Source organism: Boleophthalmus pectinirostris, unplaced genomic scaffold, assembly GCF_026225935.1.
Source record: "Boleophthalmus pectinirostris isolate CB_2022bp ecotype Guang Dong unplaced genomic scaffold, ASM2622593v1 HiC_scaffold_11, whole genome shotgun sequence".
NCBI lineage: Eukaryota > Metazoa > Chordata > Actinopteri > Gobiiformes > Gobiidae > Boleophthalmus > Boleophthalmus pectinirostris.
In genome coordinates this window covers 19,403,788-19,425,773 of record NW_026570994.1, presented here as the reverse complement: position 1 = coordinate 19,425,773, position 21,986 = coordinate 19,403,788, and the positions used below count along the sequence as shown (strand labels likewise).

At 40.2% G+C, this 21,986-nt stretch overlaps 1 protein-coding gene across 1 annotated transcript; it reads left to right on the top strand.

Moving 5' to 3' along the window:
• Nucleotides 1–1,561: 1,561 nt before the first annotated feature.
• gyg2 (glycogenin 2) lies at nt 1,562–20,755 on the top strand. The gene is made up of 10 exons (XM_055147669.1): nt 1,562–1,995; nt 4,958–5,096; nt 5,298–5,472; nt 10,198–10,360; nt 10,468–10,594; nt 12,060–12,198; nt 12,229–12,351; nt 13,498–13,581; nt 19,073–19,309; nt 20,471–20,755. The coding sequence occupies exons 1-10, from the start codon at nt 1,989–1,991 to the stop codon at nt 20,591–20,593; spliced, it is 1,317 nt and encodes a 438-aa protein (XP_055003644.1). The 5' UTR covers nt 1,562–1,988; the 3' UTR covers nt 20,594–20,755.
• The last annotated feature ends 1,231 nt before the right edge of the window (nt 20,756–21,986 follow it).

Genomic DNA, 21,986 nt, shown 5'->3' with positions numbered 1-21,986 from the left:
ATCTTGTTTTATATTTTCTGCTTTGATGTGTGGGATTATTTTACACTTACTAACTTCTGTGCTAAAAATTGCACTTTTTCTGAGCATGACGGGTTATTTTATCTTTTGTGGATAATTGTCATAAAGCAATTAGCAAAGTAATTGTTCTATTTGCTTCTTTTCATGGTATAATTGTAAAAATGGAATAAAGATATTTTGAGATTTAAGGTGCTCTGGTCTTGTTTTTTATGGCTTATCCAACATAAATATCTTTATTACAAAAACACTGACAAAAGATTATCAAACGAATACTTATTTTATTGAGATGGGCCCTTTATTAATTTGATGCAGTGACTCACTTGGTCACTGCATCCAACAGATCAGTGTGTGGATGCAAAACAACTTTCTCCAGCTAAACTCTGACAAGACTGAAGTCATAGTGTTTGGTCCACAGAAACAAAGGGACAGTGTCAGCATCACCTCCAGTCTCTCTCTCTAAAACCTTCAAATCAGGCAAGAAATCTAGGGGTAATAATGGACTCAGACTTGAACTTTAACAGCCACATCAAATCAATAACATCTGCAGCCTTTTACCATCTAAAAAAACAGAGAAAAAATCGAAGGTTTTCTGTCTAAATCAGACTTGGAGAAACTTATCCATGCGTTTGTCTCCAGTAGGTTAGATACTGTAATGTTCTGCTCACTGGTCTCTCCAAACGAGCTGTGAGACGCTGCAGAACATCCAGAACATCCAGAACACTGCAGCTCAGGTCCTGACTCGAACTAGGAAGTACGAGCACATAAGTCCTGTGCTCAGGTCTCTGCACTGGCTTCCTGTGCCTCAGAGAATAGACTTTAAAACAGCTCTGCTTGTGTACAAGTCTCTCCATGGCCGAGCACCAAAGTCCATCTGTGACATGTTAGTGTCATATGAACATCTCACACTCTGAGGAGCTCAGGGACCAACTCCTGCTGGTGCCCAGAGTCACGACTAAACAAGGGGAGTCAGCATTTCAGGTTCATGCAGCTAAAACCTGGAACAGTCTGAACATGTGAGACAGACTCTTCTGTGACGCTGTTTAAATCCAGGCTCAAAACATTTCTGTTTAACTGTGCATATAACTGAAAAGGTTTTCATTCCGCACTCTTCTCTCCAATTTATGTCTCTCTTTTTTTAAATTTTAATCTTCATGATTATTTATGTTTTGATTTGTTTTTATTATGATTTTAATGTATTTCTTATTCTGTAAAGCACTTTGAATTACTTTGTGTACGAATTGTGCTGTACAAATAAACTTGCCTTGCCTTGCCTACTGGCCTAGTGGAGTCACCTTCTCGTCTCCATGGCGACTGACAAGTTTAATGCCATTCTGGGGGCCACACTTGCACACAGCAGTTTGTTCTAGTTTTAAAGAGGAAAAAAAAAATGTTGTAATTTAGTAAACAAAGCTCGTATATCGTTCCCTGCACTTGTCTGACTTTGCATCAGCGGCGACGTCACTGGAGCCGTGTTTTTACCCGACTGGGCTCCGGGTTTGTTGATATTGTCAAATATTGGCTTTGCTCTTCGGTTGAACGACCCTTGTCCACGGCGCCTCTTTCATTCTTTTCTCTCTCTCAGCCTATATTCTCTCCCTCCCTACTTTCTCTGTCTCTCTTCCTTCCGTCCCTCCCTAAACTAACAGTGTGTCTGGGTTTAAATACGCTCGCTCTCTTTCCTCTCCCTGCTCTCTCTTTTCCCTTTCTCTCATCTCTCTCTTTTTCTCTCCCCTCTCTTTGTCTCTCTTTCTCTCCATCTCCTCTCACCCTCTCTTTTTCTCTCTCTCCTTATCTTTTTCCTCTCTCTATCTCTCTCCTCTTTCTAACGTCATGGTCCCTCCCTGGTTTAAATATCGTGCGTTTTTTCTCCCTTTCGTCTCTGAGCTGAAATGAGGAGCCAGTAGCCAATCACAATCACACCTCCGGATTTTTTTGGGATTTTTGAATTTCACCGACACGAACGGACCACGATGTTAGGTAAGTTTTCATCGTAAATTAAATTGCAAGTTCGGCTGCTGCTTCTTTCACAACAAAAGTCATTTCTCTGTGTGTTTAATCTATTTCACCATGAGTTTTCTATTTTTAAAGACAAACTGAATTGGCCTTTACGCTGTTTTCTGATCAATGGTCTCATGTTGTTTCCTCATCACGCTCTCTTTCACTGACAGAATTTCAAAACCTTTCCGTGACCTAAAGTGAATTTTCCATGACTTTACGGCACTTACATGTATAGAATTGATCAGACTTTCTACTTTTAGGGCTAAAAATGAAATGTTAACTCTTTCCGCTCACCTCACGGTTTGGGATTATAGTTGTTTAACGTTCAAAATCGTGTCAGTGCATGTTTTTTGTTGCATCTTCTCCTGATGACTGCAAGGAAAATGATCACGATCTGCTGGCTGAAACCTGAAACACCGACCATTGATCAGTGCATATCAAAAATCAGACAAGTTTATACAGCTCAGGGTGCCAACTTTTAAAACGAGGTGGGGTCCAGTGATTGACTTTTTCAAATAAGACACTTAAGCCCTAATATGCCTCAGTTTTTATTAATTTTTGGTAAAACTTTATAATAACTACACCTTATTTAGCCTTAATAAAGCAGGAACAAAGACTTAATTAATAATGAAGAAAGACTTAATTAATAATGATTCACGCTTAGTAACTACTTAATTACTACCTGAATTAGCACTTGCACTTAATTTTCCTGTGCTGTAAATAGTTATTCATAATTATTTCATACTTAATTACTCATGAATTAACCATTTGAGCATTTATTAATCATTAGTAAACTATGAGAGAATGATTTAGTAATAATGAAATGCAATGATAATTCAGGCAGCTGTTATCTGTCAGTTAAGTCTTTTTGAGAGCTTTTCTAAAGTGAAGACGAATTATGCTTTATTAAACATTTACTAAGCATGAATCATTCTTAATTAAATCTTTGTTCATTATTAATTAAGTCTTTGTTCATGCTTTATTAAGGCTAAGTAAGGTGTAGTTATTATAAAGTGTTACCTAATTTTTTTATCTTTTTTTTTTCTTTTCTTTTCTTCTTCTAGAAAAGGGGAAAAAAGTAAATATATAAATTGAGCGAGGGCCCGGACTCAGGACACTGTTGATGTGAACTGATTTGTGACAAGAAAAGTTAAAAAAATAAATAAAAAATCCTGTTAGTGTGTTTATTGTCGTCTCTTTTAAACAAAAGGCGCAGACGTTCAGAAATAATCATAATAGTCTTGAGCAGCTGAGTGAAAGAGACACTAAAATTCCATGGCTTTCCCAGGCCTGGAAATTACGTTTTCAATTTCTACGTTTCCAGGATTTTCATGACTGTGGGAACCCTGTTTATTTAATCATTTCCACCCTAGAATTACCAATCTCTACGGAATCAAACATAAAAGGAGCTGTTCACATGAAAACTACCACTACGTGACATCTTAAGGTGGAGTGTTTTGAGCTTTGGAGATGTGAACAGACTAAAAATGTCTAAAACAAAAAAGTTAAGTAAAAAAAAAAGTTTAAAAAAAGCGTTGCTCAAATATGTGTGAATGAAACAAAAGACAACTCCAGATATGTTTTTAGGAGGTAATAACATCGTAACATGACTTAAAGCTCACAAGATTCAATTTCACCTAATACAGGAACTTTAAAGATGCACTATGTAACTTTTCTGGTGAAGTGGATATGATGTTGCTATGCCTAGAACATTGCACACTGTGGCATTAAAGTGATCTTGCATTTAATTAAAATAGTTTGGTGGTTTAACCTGCAGCTCAACCAAATGAGATAGATAATTTTCATGTCCAACACTGTGGAAGGTAAAACAATTAACAGCTCCAATGGAAATGCCAAAAAAGTTACGTAGTGCACCTTTAACTCCAACAGTTTCTTCTTATGTACATGTATTGTGCAGAGGGGATCATTTTAAAAGTTTAAAAGTCTTTGAACTACTGAGGATTTTAAGAAAAGACCCAAATCTGAACTTTAAACTAACCCAAGAAGAACAAGCATTTCAAAACAGGTTTGTGACACCAGTGGTTCCACAAACTTTTTTTTCTGGGGACCCATATTTTAAAAGTCACAAATTTTCATGACCCAAGTCAATAGTCATTATTTGTACATCACAAAGTAAATGTGTGACCATTATTGAACATTAATGAGGATATTTTATTGTTAACTGAGTGATCGTGTCTCTCTGAACAATTAGTATTAAAGTATTTTTCGGACTATAAGGCGCAACAAACGGACGACACTCAAGACTTTTTTATTTCCTACGAGGAGAACTCAAATATACATTGAGTAATAATGTGTCTAATGCAGCTTTGCGCACATTTGTTTACGTTTTACAGAAATTAAACTTAACACTACATGGCTAATTTGCATAAACTATAAGCAATAAATCAAACAAACAAACAAACAAACTAAACTAAACTAAAGAATATAACTCAGGGGAAAATGAGTGAAAATCGGTTCGAGGTCAGTAAACACAACCGGAATTAATATATAAGGTGCACCGAATTATAAGACGCACTGTTGATTTTTCAGAAAATGAAGGGATTTTAAGTGCGCCTTATAGTCCGAAAAATACGGTACTCAAGTTTTAAAGGAAAAACAGTAATCAGTGTTTCCCACAGAATTTTTTTTTAGGCAAAGTGGTGCTACCGGGAAAAGTGAAGAGCGGAAGTGCGCGGAGATGTATGTATATGTATACTGCAGACCTACATGCAGATCGTGCCGAGGCGACCCCAAAAAAAATCTCTTACGACCCACCTGAGGGCCGCGACTCAGTCTTTGGGAAACACTGGTCTAAACTACAGCTACAAGATTTCAATATAAAAGAGACCGGAGATTATATTCTTTCCTCTAAATAATTACAGTCTTTGTGATTTGCTGACTGCACTAACAAAGACATTTTGTGCTTCTGTTTCTTCGTCAGCTCGCGAGGCCTTCGTTACCCTGGCGACCACGGACTCCTACAGCAAAGGAGCCGTGGTGGTGGCCAAGAGTTTGCGGCGGCACGGCACGACTCGCAGCATCGTCGTCATGGTAACACCCAACGTCTCCAGCACGGCCAGGTAGCACGTTACTTTGGGTATTTTGAGTTCGTGTCAGTGTAAGAAAAATATCAAATTTGTCTTTTTATTCATGAAAATCTGATTAAAGTTTGTGCAATCTGTCAGAAATGTGCGGAAATGTGCCTGTAAACATTCAAACATTCTGCACCTTTAACGTTCAATCATTGTGTCCAAAATGTCACTGTGGTTTTGTCCTACCAGATCCGCCTTATCGGAGGTGTTTGACGAGGTGATCGTGGTGGACCTTCTGGACAGCGAGGACTTCCTTCGTCTGTCTCTGCTCGGACGCCCTGAGCTCGGAGTCACCTTCACGAAGATCCACTGCTGGACCCTGGTGCAGTTCAGCAAATGTGTGTTTCTCGACGCAGATACTCTGGTAAATACAACAACAACATGTATAAGATTTGGTCATTTAATTACATTTTAAAACCGCCTAGGAGCATTAACAGCTGAGAGGAGACAGAAATCTGAATTATTAAACTAATACAAGAATAATCATGACTAGTTAACTCTTAAAATAATTAAAATTGTGATACTTCTCTGTACTTCTCTGTTGGGTAGGACACTGACCCTGTGCCTTACCCAACAGATAAAGTTTGTCTCATTCTCAGTTTATGTTCAGGCCCTCATGTGAAACCTACTTGGGCCAAGTCTACTTGGGCAAAACCAGGTCTAAAACGGAAAAAAAAGAAGGACAAACAGGCTACTTTAAAGTTAACCCAAGATACCATGACCTCAGAACAGATGCCCGAGCCTCAGCTGCTCCTCTCCACATGGAGGAGAGGCTCTAGTCTGAGCTCCTCACCCTATCTCTAAGGGAGTACCTAGCCACTCTGCGGAGGAAACTTTTTTTAATCCATCCACATCTCCGCTTGATCTCATCCTTTCGGTCATTACTCAAGAGCTCATGACCACAGGTGAGAGCAAGAACGTAGACTGACGGTAAATCAACAGCTTTGCTTTTCGACTAATAAAGAGTGATGAATAAGATTATAAAAGTTATAATATACTATTGTACGTGTCTTAAAATAGTCTATCTAAAACACTAACCCTAAACCTGCACAGTCGTCTAATCCTGCAGCTCGGTGACCCTGACAGGTGTAACCCAGAGACACTGAAGGACGACTCAGATGCTCAGGACATATTTAACTCTGAGGAACGTTCCGATAACAGTTCTTGTGCGAAAAGTAAACGGGGTTAATTCAGTTTTGTCACGTATGAAGTGATGTTCCAGACAGAAGAGGACAGAGCTCGCACTTTGAGCCTGATATCTGCGGCTGTACATACACACGGACACACACACAGGGACACACACACAGGGACACACACAGGGACACACACATGGACACACACACAGGGACACACACATGGACACACACATGGACACACACATGGACACACACAGGGACACACACATGGACACACACAGGGACACACACACAGGGACACACACACACAGGGACACACACATGGACACACACAGGGACAAGGACACATGTTGTTCCTATGGATGTGTTTGGTTTGGGTAAATATCTTGTTTAAAGTCTGAAGTCTAAACTATAGGACACACAGGGACTACGTGGGGTCATGCTATGGCAGGACACATGTGAGGAGAGATCAGGTATGAACTGACACTGCGCAGCTCATGTCACGAAGCTAACTGTGGGCACTGCTCTGTCTCAAGCTCTGTTACTCAACTTACACTTTTATCTGACTTAATTTAACACAATTTGACCAGAAAGAGCTGATTTAATTCTAAACTACAACAGATGAGATGACTTGTGCTCCTAAACAAGTTTCTCACACATAAAATTACAGTTCCAAACCGAAAGTGAGCATGGGGGGGGTGCTTTTGGCTCCATCGACTCTGGCTCGAATTCATGTTATATTGAAAAACCGTCACCCTTCTCTCTGTACCTGCTGCTATCAGGCTCCTCATTTCAGTCTTAAAATGTTCGTATTAACCTGCTCTACACGATCCTGGTGTTTTTATTTTGCTATTATGTCTGTAAATCAAGATATGAACATTAATAACAAATCAGGCACCTTTTTTGCCAAGGAAACTCCCAATAAGTGCTGGCAACAGGTTTGATTAACAGTGTTGCAAAGCGAAACCAGCAGTGCAGGCTTTGTTTACTCTGATACTTGCAGTCAGAATTACTAATACGGAAATACAGTATTTTTTGGACTATAAGTTGCACTTATTTTCATGGTTTGGGTGTTTCCTGCGATTTATCTATTAAAATGTTCACACAGACAGACAGGGGGCGCTCTAGTCTTGTGTGTGAGTATCTGCTGCTCCTGTTCCTCCTGTACCACTGTCACTTGGCTCTACTGCACATGTCTCCTGCAGAAAGAGCCTCTGTCCTGTCTGTGTCATGTCAGTCGATCGCACCGTTACTAAAAATCTAAAATTTAAAGGTTGTATAGAGGATTTTCCAAGGAACGAGAAATCCAGCGACTGTTTGTCCTTTTTCAAATGTTGCGCATGCGTGAAACCACCCCCTCCCCTACAGCTCCCTACGTAGAAACGCCTTCTCCCGCCTCCTCACTACGCCAGAAACAGGTTTGTTTACAGCCGGTGAGCTGCACATGACTTGTAAACAACTAACTACAGTGTTGGTTAGGCAAGGCGGAGAAGTGAGGAGCGGGGGGAGCGGGTGTGCGGACATTTCGTTCGCGGACGAGAAGTGAGGAGCAGGGAGAAGAGCGGAGCAGGGAGAGAGGAGAGAGGAGAGAGGAGAGGGAGCGGTGCGCGGAGATTCCGTGCCCGTAGAAGTGAGGAGAAGGGGGAAGAGCGGAACGGGCAGCGGGGACAGGAGTAGGAAAGGGGAGCAGAGAAGGTTGCGCGGAGATTCAGTGCGAATGAACTAGCTACACAACGCAGCAGCAAGCGGACTCTTTCTTTGCCTTGAAAATTACGTTTTCAGACATAGGATATCGCTTTCGTGTCCTGAAAAACGTTTGACTAGCTCTTGGAAATAAAGTACGTTTTCATAATAAGCAGAAGTTACCTGTCCAGGAGTAATTTGGCGACCAATGCGTCAGTCTTTAGACCCTGCGTCTGCTTCAGTCGCGCCATCGCTGGAATGAATCTCTACAAGAATCACCTTAGTTTGGCTTCGCTGCTTTTCCCCTTGTCTTCTTCTTTCAGCGACCTCAAAAACGGACTTTCTTTTGCGGCTAACTGCTCCTGGATTCTTGTCTGCCATTGCAACAAACTTTGTGCTAACTGCGAGGAAGATATAGGTCAAAAAAAGCCGCTAAGAACTGTTGCATTGGTGGAGTAAACAGCGTCTGTGCGTCTTGCGTCTGTGGACTGCGTGACAGGCGTACGTAAACCACGTACCGGCGGCGCGCAGGCAGGTCAGTTACGCTAGAAACGTAGGGAGTTTGATTGATAGCCTGTCAGCTAACAGATAACGAGGCCGTGTCGTTATCTATTGGCAAATGTTTAGCTGGCCCCACCACGTCCAGAGTTGATGAATTTTTATTCTCTTTTTTTTGGTCATCATAATTACAAGGCTACTGCACCTCTATAATGCTATCATTGACAACTTGAAACAAAAAAAACAAAAAAAAAAATCCTCCATACAACCTTTAAACAAACTTATAAAGACAAAGACTGAGAAGACTGAACACAAACGCCCCCGAAACGAAAATCAGATTCTGCAGATCACAAACTGCAAGTCGTGAAATCTGCAGCTGAAAACGATAATCGAGCAGCAGAAAGAAAGTTTGGGGTGAGAGAGAAACTTGTGACACCGGGAGGATGAACCATGAAACTTTCCTGAAGTCACTGGATGGATGGACAAAGTCTGGACTTCAGTGACACCGAAACCATCCTGTCGGGATTCAGAAAGACCCGAATAATTCAGTAAATATAACCAGGTCTAGCTCCCGTCTAAACAAGGTCTGAACCAGGTCTAAACCAGGACTAAACCAGGTCTGAACTGGAAGCTGTTCTAAACCAAGTCTAGGTCTAACTGAGGTCTAAACTGGTCTAACCATAATCAGAATCAGGACCCGGATTAAACCAAGTCAAAGCCAGATCTAAACTAGGACTAACCAAGATCTAATCCAGGTCTAAAGCAGGTCTAAAGCAGGTCTAAACCAGGTCCAACCCGAGGTCTAAACCAGGTCTAACCCAAGGTCCTTCAGTGACACCGAAACCATCCTGTCGGGATTCAGAAAGACCAGAATAATTCTAACTGGAACTGATGCTGAGTCTCTGTTTACCTCCGGAGGTCGTGGAGTTGTTCAGAAGTGACACCGAGGATGAAGAATTGAATGGATTTAGTGATTTGGAGTGAGATGGAGAGTTTGTTAAACTTGTTCTGTTCTGTTGTTTATGTTATAGTTTATCTGAAGAACTGTTCATATGTGACGTTAACAGTCTGTTGTTCTCTCTTCTGTTGTTTTTACCATATTTTCCCCACTATAGGTCGCGCTCTTTAGCCTCTATCACCATCAAAAAAATGACCGTGCGCCCCGCAATCCAGAGCACCCTATACACGAATCCACTCGGGTGTCCCAGCACGACTTCAGTAAACTACAAAGCCGTACGCAAACACACACCCGCAGCCACACTCATCACTCCACGCCGACGAGGAACGGAACGGAGGAACGAACCGAAAAAGCGAGTCCAATGTGCCACTTCTAGACACGACTGAACAACTGCGAACACGCCGACGATCCGTTGGTCCCAGACAGCCCCCTCCCTACACGCCGCAACTGAACAAAGCCCAGAGTCATCGTGAACGAACAAACAAAACCACTCACCCATCACACTGTTGGGTTTTGTTTAATTAGTCGTGGTTTATTGGTGAAAAAGGATCGAAAATAGACCATTAATGACAGTGCGCCTTATAATCCAGAGCGCCTAATAGTGCGGAAAATACGGTACTAGAACTTGAGTTTTAAGGTGAAATGTCAGTTCCTGGTTTCTGATTTTTTTCTTCTTCATTACGCATTTTTTAGCTGGTGCGACTCAGAAAAAAAAAACAGTACTAGTCTTGGTGATCTTGATTTGACGCTGCGGGTGACGTCGCTCTCACTCAGTCCACGTCTTTACACCGTCTCTGACCTCCGCCCTCCGCAGGTGCTGAGTAACGTGGACGACCTGTTCGACCGCGAGGAGCTCTCCGCCGCCCCGGACCCCGGCTGGCCCGACTGCTTCAACTCCGGAGTGTTTGTGTTCAGGCCGTCGCTGCAGACCCACGCGCGGCTGGTGCAGCACGCCAACCAGCACGGCAGCTTCGACGGTACGCCTGATGCCCTCCCACAAACCTGTATCCCTCTATTATTTATCACTCTCCCTCCTCTGTACCTTTTTTTTTTTTAAATCTAATACTCTTTTTTTATTTCCTAGGAGGAGACCAGGGTTTGTTGAATTCGTTTTTCAGTTCTTGGGCGACAGAAGATTTGTACAAACACCTCCCGTTCGTGTACAACCTGAGCGCGAGCACGGTCTACAGTTACCTCCCAGCCTTTAAACAGTTAAGAGCAAATATTTACTAACTAAATACGGTCAAACAAAAAGTCTAAAGCCAATATTTGGGGAAGAATATGCGGGCAAGAGTCCAGGACGACTGCATAGCTCAACATGTGAGCAGAAGAGAAGCAGACGATAGACTAAATCAGAACTAAATCAGGACTAAATCAGGACTAAACCAGGACTAAATCAGAACTAAACCAGGACTGAACCAGGACTAAACCAGGACTAAACAGATGGTAGTTCACCTCTAGTTGTTTGGTTGAAGATCATCAATCATAATGCTAAAATCTGGACTAGAATAAACTGACTAAACCAGGACTAAACTGGGACTAAACCAGAACTAAACCAGGACTAAACTCCAGGACTAAAGCGGGACTAATGCGGGACTAAAGCAGGACTAAACAAGGACTAAACCAAGACTAAACACGAGGACTAAAGCAGGACTAAACCAAGACTAAACTAAGACTAAACCAGGACTAAAGCAGGACTAAAGCAGGACTAAAGTAGGACTAAACTAGGACTAAACCAGGACTAAAACAGGACTAAACCAGAACTAAACCAGGACTGAACCAGGATTAAACCAGGACTAAACCAGGACTAAACACCAGGACTAAACACCAGGACTAAAGCAAGACTAAACTAGGACTAAAGCAGGACTAAACCAAGACTAAACACCAGGACTAAACTAGGACTAAACTAGGACTAAACCAGGACTAAAACAGGACTAAACCAGAACTAAACCAGGACTGAACCAGGATTAAACCAGGACTAAACCAGGACTAAACACCAGGACTAAACACCAGGACTAAAGCAGGACTAAACCAAGACTAAACACCAGGACTAAAGCAAGACTAAACTAAGACTAAACCAGGACTAAAGCAGGACTAAAGTAGGACTAAACTAGGACTAAACCAGGACTAAAACAGGACTAAACCAGAACTAAACCAGGACTGAACCAGGATTAAACCAGGACTAAACCAGGACTAAACACCAGGACTAAACACCAGGACTAAAGCAAGACTAAACTAGGACTAAACCAGGACTAAACCAAGACTAAACACCAGGACTAAAGCAGGACTAAAACCAAGACTAAACTAAGGACTAAACCAGGACTAAAGCAGGACTAAAGTAGGATTAAACTAGGACTAAACCAGGACTAAAAACAGGACTAAACCAGAACTAAACCAGGACTGAACCAGGATTAAACCAGGACTAAACACCAGGACTAAAGCAGGACTAAACAAGGACTAAAACCAGGACTAAAGCAGGACTAAACCAGGACTAAACCAGGACTAAAGCAGGACTAAAGCAGGATGGTAGCTCACCTCTTGTTTTGTTGTTTCGTTGAAGATTCATAATGCTAAAATCTAGACCAGAACTAAACTAAGACTCAAGCGGGACTAAACCAGGACTAAAACACCAGGTCTAAACCGTACCTGACTCACCTTTTCTCTGTTTTGCCGCAGATTCGGTCACAAAGCTAAAATCGTTCACTTCCTGGGCTCGACTAAACCGTGGAACAGCAGCGCGGGCTCCAGCTCTCAGACGATGGGACGATACGTGGACATGTGGTGGACAGAGTATCACAGTCACACCTCCTCCTCCTCCTCCTCTTCCTCCTCCGCATCATCCTCCTCTTCTTCTTCTTACTCTGCACCCTCCACTTCCTCTGCTCAGGAGAAACCCGACATCCCCTTCGTGTCCTACGCCAAGAAAACTGCGAGAAAGACCAAAGAGGAGAAGAAAACGGTCAAACAGGTTCAGTAGAAGAGACACAACCGTTAGGAGCATTTCGTTTGCATATTTTACCTTAATCTGGTTAAATAATATACAAAAATCTCACTATACAATTTAAACAATTATTGGACAAGTCGACTGATCAAAAAATAATGGGTGACTGCAGCAGATTTAAACAAGAACTAAACCAGGACTGAAAAGGACTAAACCAGGACTAAAAAGGACTAAACCAAGACTAAAAATGACAAAAAAAACCCTAAACAAGGACTAAAAAGGACTAAACCAGGACTAAAAAGGACTAAACCAAGACTAAAAAGGACTAAACCAAGACTAAAAAAGACTAAGCCAAGACTAAAAAGGACTAAACCAAGACTAAAAAAGACTAAACCAGGACTAAAAAAGACTAAACCAGGACTAAAAAAGACTAAACCAGGACTAAAAAGAACTAAAAAGGACTAAACCAGGATTAAAAAGAACTAAATCAGGACTAAAAAGGACTAAACAAGGACTAAGCCAGGGCTAAACCAGGACTAAAAAGGACTAAACCAAGACTAAAAAGGATTAAAAAGGATTAACCAAGACTAAAAAAGACTAAATCAGGACTAAAAAGAACTAAAAAGGACTAAACCAGGATTAAAAAGAACTAAATCAGGACTAAAAAGGACTAAACAAGGACTAAGCCAGGGCTAAACCAGAACTAAAAAGGACTAAAAATGACTAAACCAAGACTAAAAAGGACCAAACAAGGACCAAAAAGGACCGAACCAGAACTAAAAAGGACTAAACCAGAACTAAAAAGGACTAAACTAGGATTAAAAAGGACTAAACCAGGACTAAAAGGACAAAAACAGAACTAAACAGGACTAAAGCAGAACTAAAAAGGACTAAACCAGAACTAAACCAGGATAAGGAGGACTAAACCAGGACTAAAAATTACTAAACTAGAACTAAAAAGGACTAAACAGGACTAAAAGGACTAAAACAGGACTAAACAGGACTAAACCAGGACTAAACCAGTACTAAACTAGGACTAAACCAGGACTAAAAAGCACTAAATCAGGACCAAACCAGTTGCAAACGACCTTAAAAACATCACAGCTTCAAAGAAAATTACTGAACGATGGTTAAACATTCAAATCGATGTTTCCTTTTCAATTTCTTGTCAAGGTTCAGGTTCAGGTGAAAGAAATTTCCACGACCGTCCGAGAAATCCAGCAGCGTCCGGCCTCACTGCAGCCACCTTTGCCCACGGTGAGAGACACAAAGGTTTATGTAATTAAGATTTAACGTTTTATTCATATTAAACTGTGAATTTTATCAAACTTTAATGGAGATTCAGTTATTTGTAATCATCTTGGAGAGGATTAAGTAAGTGTTTCTGCGCAGGCTGTCACTATAATTACAGTATTGTCTCACCGTTCAATACCTGAAAGCTGGAAACGTATATTTTGGGTTCAATATTTATCGAGTGTACAATTTCTTCACAACAGTGGGGACGTTTTATCCACTTTTCTGTAATATGAGAAGAACAGATACCAGTAATTACCCATTAGAAGTTTCCTTGTGTGATGTTTTTTCTGCAGCTCAGACCTTTTAATGATACAGTAAATAAAAAAAAAAAGATTATTCTGCTTTATTTCAGTGTGAAAAAGTAGTTTCTATATTCATCACACAGAATATAGAGTGTATATATTCAGTATATCTATATTCTTTATCACAATATTTCTCTGTAGTGTGACGGGTCTAGACTTTGGCGGAAGAAATGTGACTATTTTTTGGCTAAACCAGGACTAAAAAGGACTAAAGCAGGACTAAAAAGGATTAAACCAGGACTAAACCAGGATTAAAAAGGACTGAAAAAGGACTAAACCAGAACTAAACCAGGAATACAAATGACAAAATCAGGACTAAAAAGGACTAAACCAGGACTAAAAAGGATTAAACCAGGACTAAAAAGGACTAAACCAGGACTAAAAAGGACTAAACCAGGACTAAAAAGGATTAAACCAGGACTAAATCAGGGCTAAAAAGGACTAAACCAGGACTAAACTAGGATAAAAAATAACTAAACCAGGACTAAAAAGGACTAAACCAGGACTAAAAAGGACTAAACCAGGACTAAAAAGGACTAAACCAGGACTAAAAAGGATTAAACCAGGACTAAATCAGGGCTAAAAAGGACTAAACCAGGACTAAACTAGGATAGAAAATAACTAAACCAGGACTGAAAAGGACTAAACCAGGACTGAAAAGGACTAAACCAGGACTAAACCAGGACTAAAGCAGGACTAAAGCAGGACTAAAGCAGGACTAAAGCAGGACTAAACCAGGATTAAAAAGGACTGAAAAAGGACTAAACCAGAACTAAACCAGGACTACAAATGACTAAATCAGGACTAAAAATGACTAAACCAGGACTAAAAAGGATTAAACCAGGACTAAATCAGGGCTAAAAAGGACTAAACCAGGACTAAACTAGGATTAAAAATAACTAAACCAGGACTAAAAACGACTAAACCAGGACTGAAAAGGACTAAACCAGGACTAAACCAGGACTAAAAAGGACTAAAGCAGGACTAAACCAGGATTAAAAAGGACTGAAAAAGGACTAAACCAGAACTAAACCAGGACTACAAATGACTAAATCAGGACTAAAAAGGACTAAACCAGGACTAAAAAGGATTAAACCAGGACTAACAAGGACTAAAACAGGACTAAAATGGACTAAACCAGGATTTAAAAAGGACTAAACCAGGACTATAGAGTGTGTATATTCAGTATATATACCTTTTATTTCTCTGTAATGTGACAGGTCTAGACTTTGGCCGAAGAAACGTGACTAGTTTTTGTCTTAAAGCGGAGAAATCTCGTGGTGATGTTATTGTTTTGCCTGGAATGTTTCATAGTACGGCTTTAAACGTTTCTATCTTCATGGAGACCAAACCAGACCAAGTTACAGCTCAGAATGTCTGTTTATCTTGGTATTTTTGTAATTGAATAAATGTAAAGTAGAGCTGTTTAAAGTCACACTGTGGAACATATCGAGCAGAGCACTGACATCTCCATAGAAACAACCGAAAAGCTACATAGTGCACCTTCAAATGGACATTATTAAAAGTCTGTCGTCCCATCTTCAGCAGAGGAAATTAATCTTGAAAGCCATTTTACTTTTTTAAATAAGAAGACAAAATGAACAGAAAATTATGTGTCGATCAATATGACAGATTATTATTTTTCTTCTTCTCATCAACTTGTTCAAATTACATTTCATAAACCCATTTTGAAGCGATCATGTTTGAGAGAAGAATGAAATCTGACCTTTAAACTAATCCAAGAATGTTTGTAGAGCTCGAAACTAGTGTCGTAGTACTCAAGACAGGCCTCGAGACGTCTCAGACTCGACTGCATTCGGACTCGGTCTTGTCTCGGTCTTGAACTTGCTTGGACTCGGTCTTGTCTCGGTCTTGAAGGTGTTTGGACTCGGTCTTGTCTCAGTCTTGAAGGTGTTTGGACTCGGTCTTGAACTTGCTTGGACTCGGTCTCGTCTCAGTCTTGAAGGTGTTTGGACTCGGTCTCGTCTCAGTCTTGAAGGTGTTTGGACTCGGTCTCGTCTCAGTCTTGAAGGTGTTTGGACTCGGTCTCGTCTCAGTCTTGAAGGTGTTTGGACTCGGTCTCGTCTCGGTCTTGAAGGTGTTTGATCTTGGTCTTGGTCTTGTTTTGGTCTCGACTTTTAAAAGTCTTGGTCTTGTCTTGGTCTCAACTTTCAAATGTCTCGGTCTTGTCTCGGTCTCGACTTTTACATGTCTCAGTCTCGACTTTTAAAAGTCTTGGTCTTGCCTCGGTCTCGACCTTCAAAGTCTTGGTCTAGATTTTTAAAAGTCTTGGTCTTGTCTTGGTCTACATTTTTAAAAGTCTTGGTCTTGTCTCAGTCTCGACTTTTAAAAGTCTTGGTCTTGTCTCGGTATCGACTTTTAAAAGTCTTGGTCTTGTCTTGGTCTACATTTTAAAAAGTCTTGGTCTTGTCTCGGTATCGACTTTTAAAAGTCTTGGTCTTATCTCGGTCTCCACTTTTAAAAGTCTTGGTCTTGTCTTGGTCTCAGCTTTTAAAAGTCTCGGTCTTGTCTTGGTCTCGGTCTCGACCTCGACCTTCAAAATTCTTGCTCTTGTCTCACTCTAGATTTTTAAAAGTCTTGGTCTTGTCTCGGTTTCAACTTTTGAAAGTCTCAGTCTTGTCTCGGTCTCGACTTTTAAAAGTCTTGGTCTTTTCTCGGTCTCAACCTTCAAAGTCTTGGTCTTGTCTCGGTCTCGAATTTCAAAAGTCTTGGTCTTGTCTCGGTCTCGAATTTCAAAAGTCTTGGTCTTGTCTCGGTTTCAACTTTTAAAAGTCTCAGTCCTGTCTTGAAACTCAGAGGTCTCGGGCTTGTCTTGGTCTTGGGATCCTGTGGTCTCGGACTGGTCTTGGTCTGGATTATCGCGTTCTTGACCACAACACCGCTCTCAACTCCCGGGTTTTCCTCAGAACACGACCCCGTGGAGACCGGGACATTTGTAGTTCTCAAGGGGGACATTATATTAGCTAAGTCATTGCTAATTATGACCACTCATGCTAACACCGGCTCTGCTTTTCAAATCTTCGAGACGCCCATTCATGCCAAGTCATGCAACCGATCCATCAATTAGCTTAATTACAGGCTACATAACGAGCGGCGTTTTGTGTCTAAGTGTTACACTGGTGATTGTGAGCGACGTGGAGAGGGGCGGTTTGATTCCGAGTGTTCAGAGCTGAGTGCATGTTGGAGAATTACGCGTCTCTTATCGGGTCATTTGTTAATTAATTTGGGCGCCGCGTTGTGAGTGAATGGGAGGCAGACAAAGGACGTATCTAAAGCTGAGGATAATTTGGTTTTGTGTGAGAATGAAAAGGCGTGATGGGACAACAGAGGAGCCTCGCCGGTCTAATGGGACACGGCTATTACAATGGAGATTAGACAATGCAGAGTGGTGTTTAAATTAAGCACAAGATCAAACGCAAAAATGAAGATTCAAGCTGTAAAAAGGCTTAAGAAAAGTTAAAAGCTAAAATTAAAGATGAAACTTTGCTGTCGGAGAGTCCACCACCTGCTTGTCTGCATGGAGATGTGGTTGCTTTGTCTGGAATGTTTCACAGTATGGCATTAAACAGCGGTGGAAGAAGTACATTTTGTTACTTAAGGAGAAGCTGACTGGCGCCGCCTAGTGTCTCCGCTCAATTTAATTTCTTTCCAGCGACTAGGTCAGGAATCGGGAATACACTAGAGCAGTGGTGGGCAAACTTTTTGACTCATGGGACACAAAAGGTTCTAAAATTTGATGAAAGGGCCGGACCAGGAGCAGATGTGGATGGAGTTTTTTGGTAATGCACCTCATAAGAGAAAAAATAACATGGGATATATAGAAAACTTGTGCTTGAAAATCAATTGAAAACCATTACAAAGCATTACGATCTTTACTACTATAATTTATTCAAGTTCGGATGGCCGGATTAAAAAGGTTAAAGGGCCGCATTTGGCCTCGGGCCGTAGTTTGCCCACCCCTGCACTAGAACGTTTGCAAGAAGTTGTAGACCGTGCATTGGCCAATCAGAGAAGAGCTGTGAAGCCATGACATTAAACTCGTTGCGTCTGTCTGGGTCCCTTTTGTGGAACAGCACAACAGTAAACAAAGCGTCAAGATGGATGTAGACGAAGACAGACATTCTGTGTTTGGTGAATTTTATCAAGGAGAAAGACGTTACTGTCCTTCTTCCTACGGGATTTGGTGCATTACATATGTCACGACTAAACAGCAGCGATTGGTTAAATTATAAAAAGTACTCGCCTACTGTAGAGCGAACCAATCCTAATGCTGCGAGGTCAGACGGTTTCCACGAAGTGAAACCGACTGTTGAATCAGGCTCGAAGTATGGACACGGGAGCTAAAAATACTGAAGTAAAAGTATCACATGGAAAAAAATCTACTCAAGTCAAAGCATTAAAGTATCTGTTTAAAAATTTACTTAAAGAGTATAAAGTACAACTATTTCATGCAGAGTATAAGATCTAATAAAGCTTCAAATTTTCCATATATTGTACATTTATTTACATGCTTGGGAATGAGAAACACAATTTAGATTCTTCATGTGTTTTGTATAAAGAATTGACAGTAAACTTTTTGGAATTTGAATTGAAATGTAGTGATTTTAATGAAGATTTGAGCTGGATTTTGTTCAACGGAAAAAACTGAATCAATAGTTTTTTGTCTAGCTGTTTTTATTTGTATATTTTTGTTTGCTCAAAGTATGAACGTGTTAAAAAAATAAACCTCAGTCTCTCCTGCAGGTCTCAAACTATAATAAAAATACTTTTACTTTTCAGTCCTGTTCAGAAATGTAGTGGAGTAGAAAGATATAGATACTTTCTCTCTAATGTAGTGAAGGTAAAAGTAAAAAGAATCCACTTAAAAATCTACGCAAGTAAAGTACAAATACCTATAATTTATACTTTTTTTTGTTACATTATTACACCACTAACATTAAAGCAATTTATGCCAACCTTGTAGATTAGATCTCTACAAAAATGTTCTGAAATGCCTGAGATTCTTGGATTAGTTTAAAAGATTTCTGTCAAATGTAAATGCTTCTGAATGTGTTTAAATATGAACTATGAACTCTGTCTGTATTTTAAACCCACATTTCAAATCTAATCTCAAACCACCCTGATCGTAGACACCACAGGTTGAAGTCGTACCTCCGGAGAAGAAAGTGGAGGAGGTAGAGAAGGTGGAGGACAAGAAGGTGGACTCAGGTAAACTCAGTGAAGAAGACAGTGAAGAAAAACAACAGGAAGCAGTGGAGGATGAAGAAAGCGTCGCGGATCTGGCAGAGCGAGAAGAGACGGATGAAGAGGAGGAGGAGGAGGAGATGGGCACCAGCAGCGATGGAGAAGAGGACGGCACCCACCCTGTAAGAAAAAAAATATATACGACAAGTTTTAATACAGAGCAGGATGGAAGGGCATCTTTCGAGATATTCATGAGGTTCAGTTTGGACTTTTTTTCATTCAAAGGAGAGGTTTTATTTTAAACTAGAAAAGCACTCAGAGAGCGCAGACCTCCGCCAAGGACTACCCCCATTTTTTATATAAATTGCAATAAAATCAGTCTTCTGGATCAGATCCGGATCAGCCTTTGGAATATGAAAGAGGATCCCATTGTCCATCCCTGAGTCAAATTTCATGGGGTTTGGTCAATAATTAACCGAGATATTGAGAAACAAAATTTTTGGCCCCATTTACCACAATGTTAAAGTGATCCAGAATCCAGGATTTCTTCTGGATCACCCCCAAAATGAAATCAGTTCCTCCTTTTCACATTTCCAACAAATCCTGAAAATTTCATCAAAATCGGTCCATAACTTTTTGAGTTATGTTGCTAACAGACAAACAAACAAACAAACAAACAAACAGACAAACAAACAGACAAACGCTGGCAAAAACATAACCTCCTTGGCGGAGGTAATTATTAATCACTATGACAAAGGTCCATGGATAGGAGCGTGGGACAAAATATCAAAACATTTCCATGACTTTTTCATGACCTAAAGTGAATTTTCCCTGACTTTACGGCACCTACATGTGTGGAATTGATCAAACTTTTAGGGCTAAATATGACATGTGAACTCTTTCCACTCACTTTATGGTTTGGGATTATAGTTTTTTAACATTCAAAATCCTGTCCATTTATTGTCGTCTCTTTTAAACAAAAGGCGCAGATGTTCAGAAATAATCAGAATAGACTAATGAGAACTTAACAGAACGCTGTAATTGCGTGAAAGAGACACTAAAATTCCATGGCTTTTCCAAAACTTTCATTGAATTTACAAAATTCCATGACTTTTCCAGGCCTTGAAAAGGACAGTTTCGGTTTCCATGACTTTTCCAGGATTTCCATGACCATAGTAACCCTGGATACAGATGGATGAGAGGGGCATCTGACACAGGGCTATAGGAGGATAGCAGAGCATCTTATACACAGGGTTATAGGAGTAGGATGGGAGGGCATCTGACATTACAGGGATACAATAGGAGGCTGGGAGGGCATCTGACTTACTGTTTCTCCCCTTCAGAGCGCTGCAGACTCGGAGGACGAGGAGGAGCATCGCAGACAGTGGGAGATCGGACAGGCCGATTACTTGGGACGAGACGCGTTTGAGCACATTCAGAAGATGCTCGACCGCTTCCTGGGCTAAACCTGCGTCAACAACAACAATTTAGGACTGTTAATAACGTTTGCTTTAAAGCTCCACTGTGTAACTTTTCTTTCGCCTGCTTGTCTTCATTTGGGAAGTAAAAACTAGTCCATTTAAACCGTTTGCAGTGGTCCAAAGTTATTCCTCACTTACTTAATGCATTCTAAGTGCTTTTCACAACTTTCAATGCAGAGTTTTGCCATCACAGTAATGCAAATAACAATTACCATGCTAACAGAGCACTTCCTGATACTAACATTTGAGTCAGACAGATACTAACAGACTTATTTTGATTTCAAGATCTGCTTTTACAATACATCTGTACTCGGGCAAGGCATGTTTAGCTCAAATACATAAGGAAAAATCAAGTACAAGGCCTTTAAACTAAGGTGACTCTACCAGACCAAGTTACAGGTCAGATCTGTGGAGAGGCAACCCCAATCTCTGCTTTCGAGGTGTTTTTGAGCAATAAAAACACCTGTAACTGAACTCATGCACATTAGATAAGTAAAATGTCATACTGTGGAACATTTTGTCAAACATTTCCATGAAGATAAGCAGTTGTTGGACCCTGCCTCCACCTGAAAAGTTACACAGTGCAGCTTTACAATGTGAATAAAAAGCGAGAATTCTTATGTTCTTAAGTCTTGGCAATGATTCAAATAATTAAAATGACATACCAAATCAAATCTTGTGCTTGGTTCTGATGTTTTAGTTGAGTTTTTCAGTTTACTGTCCAGGAAATATAGTTTTGGCAAAGAATTTAAACCTAAAGTTATAAAATGACAGCTCTGTGCTAACGTTAGCCAAACAGTAAAGAAAACATGTCCTCAGATTTTCACATTTCAAATTGCGTTAATATTGCTAAAATACTACACTTGATTTTAAAAAAGGGTATAAAACAAAGGGAAATAAATGGTAAAAAAAAAAAAAAAAAAAGTCCGTGATAAAGCGAAAAGTTATTGCTAAGTGACGAGTGATGGACGCATGCGCAGTTGAGCATAACCGGCTAAAACCAATTTGTTAATTACAATATTTTACATTTGTTGTACATAAAATTAAGAATTGGCATTTATACTTTTAATTCAATTTCATATACGGTTAAAATGTGTAAGATAAATATAAATATAAAATAAAATATTGTGATGAATTACTTTATGACAGCTTCAACCGTTCTGTGCCAGCGTTGGCCAAATATGTAACAAAACGTCTTTTTTTTATTTATTTTTTTAACCTTAATCAAATCTCTTTACCTTAATCAATACGAAACTTGATTTTTAAAAACGTGTATAAAACAAAGAAAAAAAGGTAATAATAAAAAAAAAAAATAAAAGTCTGAAAAGTTGTTGCTAAGTGACGACTCATTGACGCATGCGCAGTTGTGAATAACCGC

Excerpts from the sequence above, each read along its gene's own strand:
- gyg2 (XM_055147669.1), top strand. Across the intron at positions 12,352-13,497 it reads AGAAGAAAACGGTCAAACAG|GTTCAGGTTCAGGTGAAAGA; the intron begins GTTCAGTAGAAG and ends TTTCTTGTCAAG. Across the intron at positions 13,582-19,072 it reads TGCAGCCACCTTTGCCCACG|ACACCACAGGTTGAAGTCGT; the intron begins GTGAGAGACACA and ends CCCTGATCGTAG.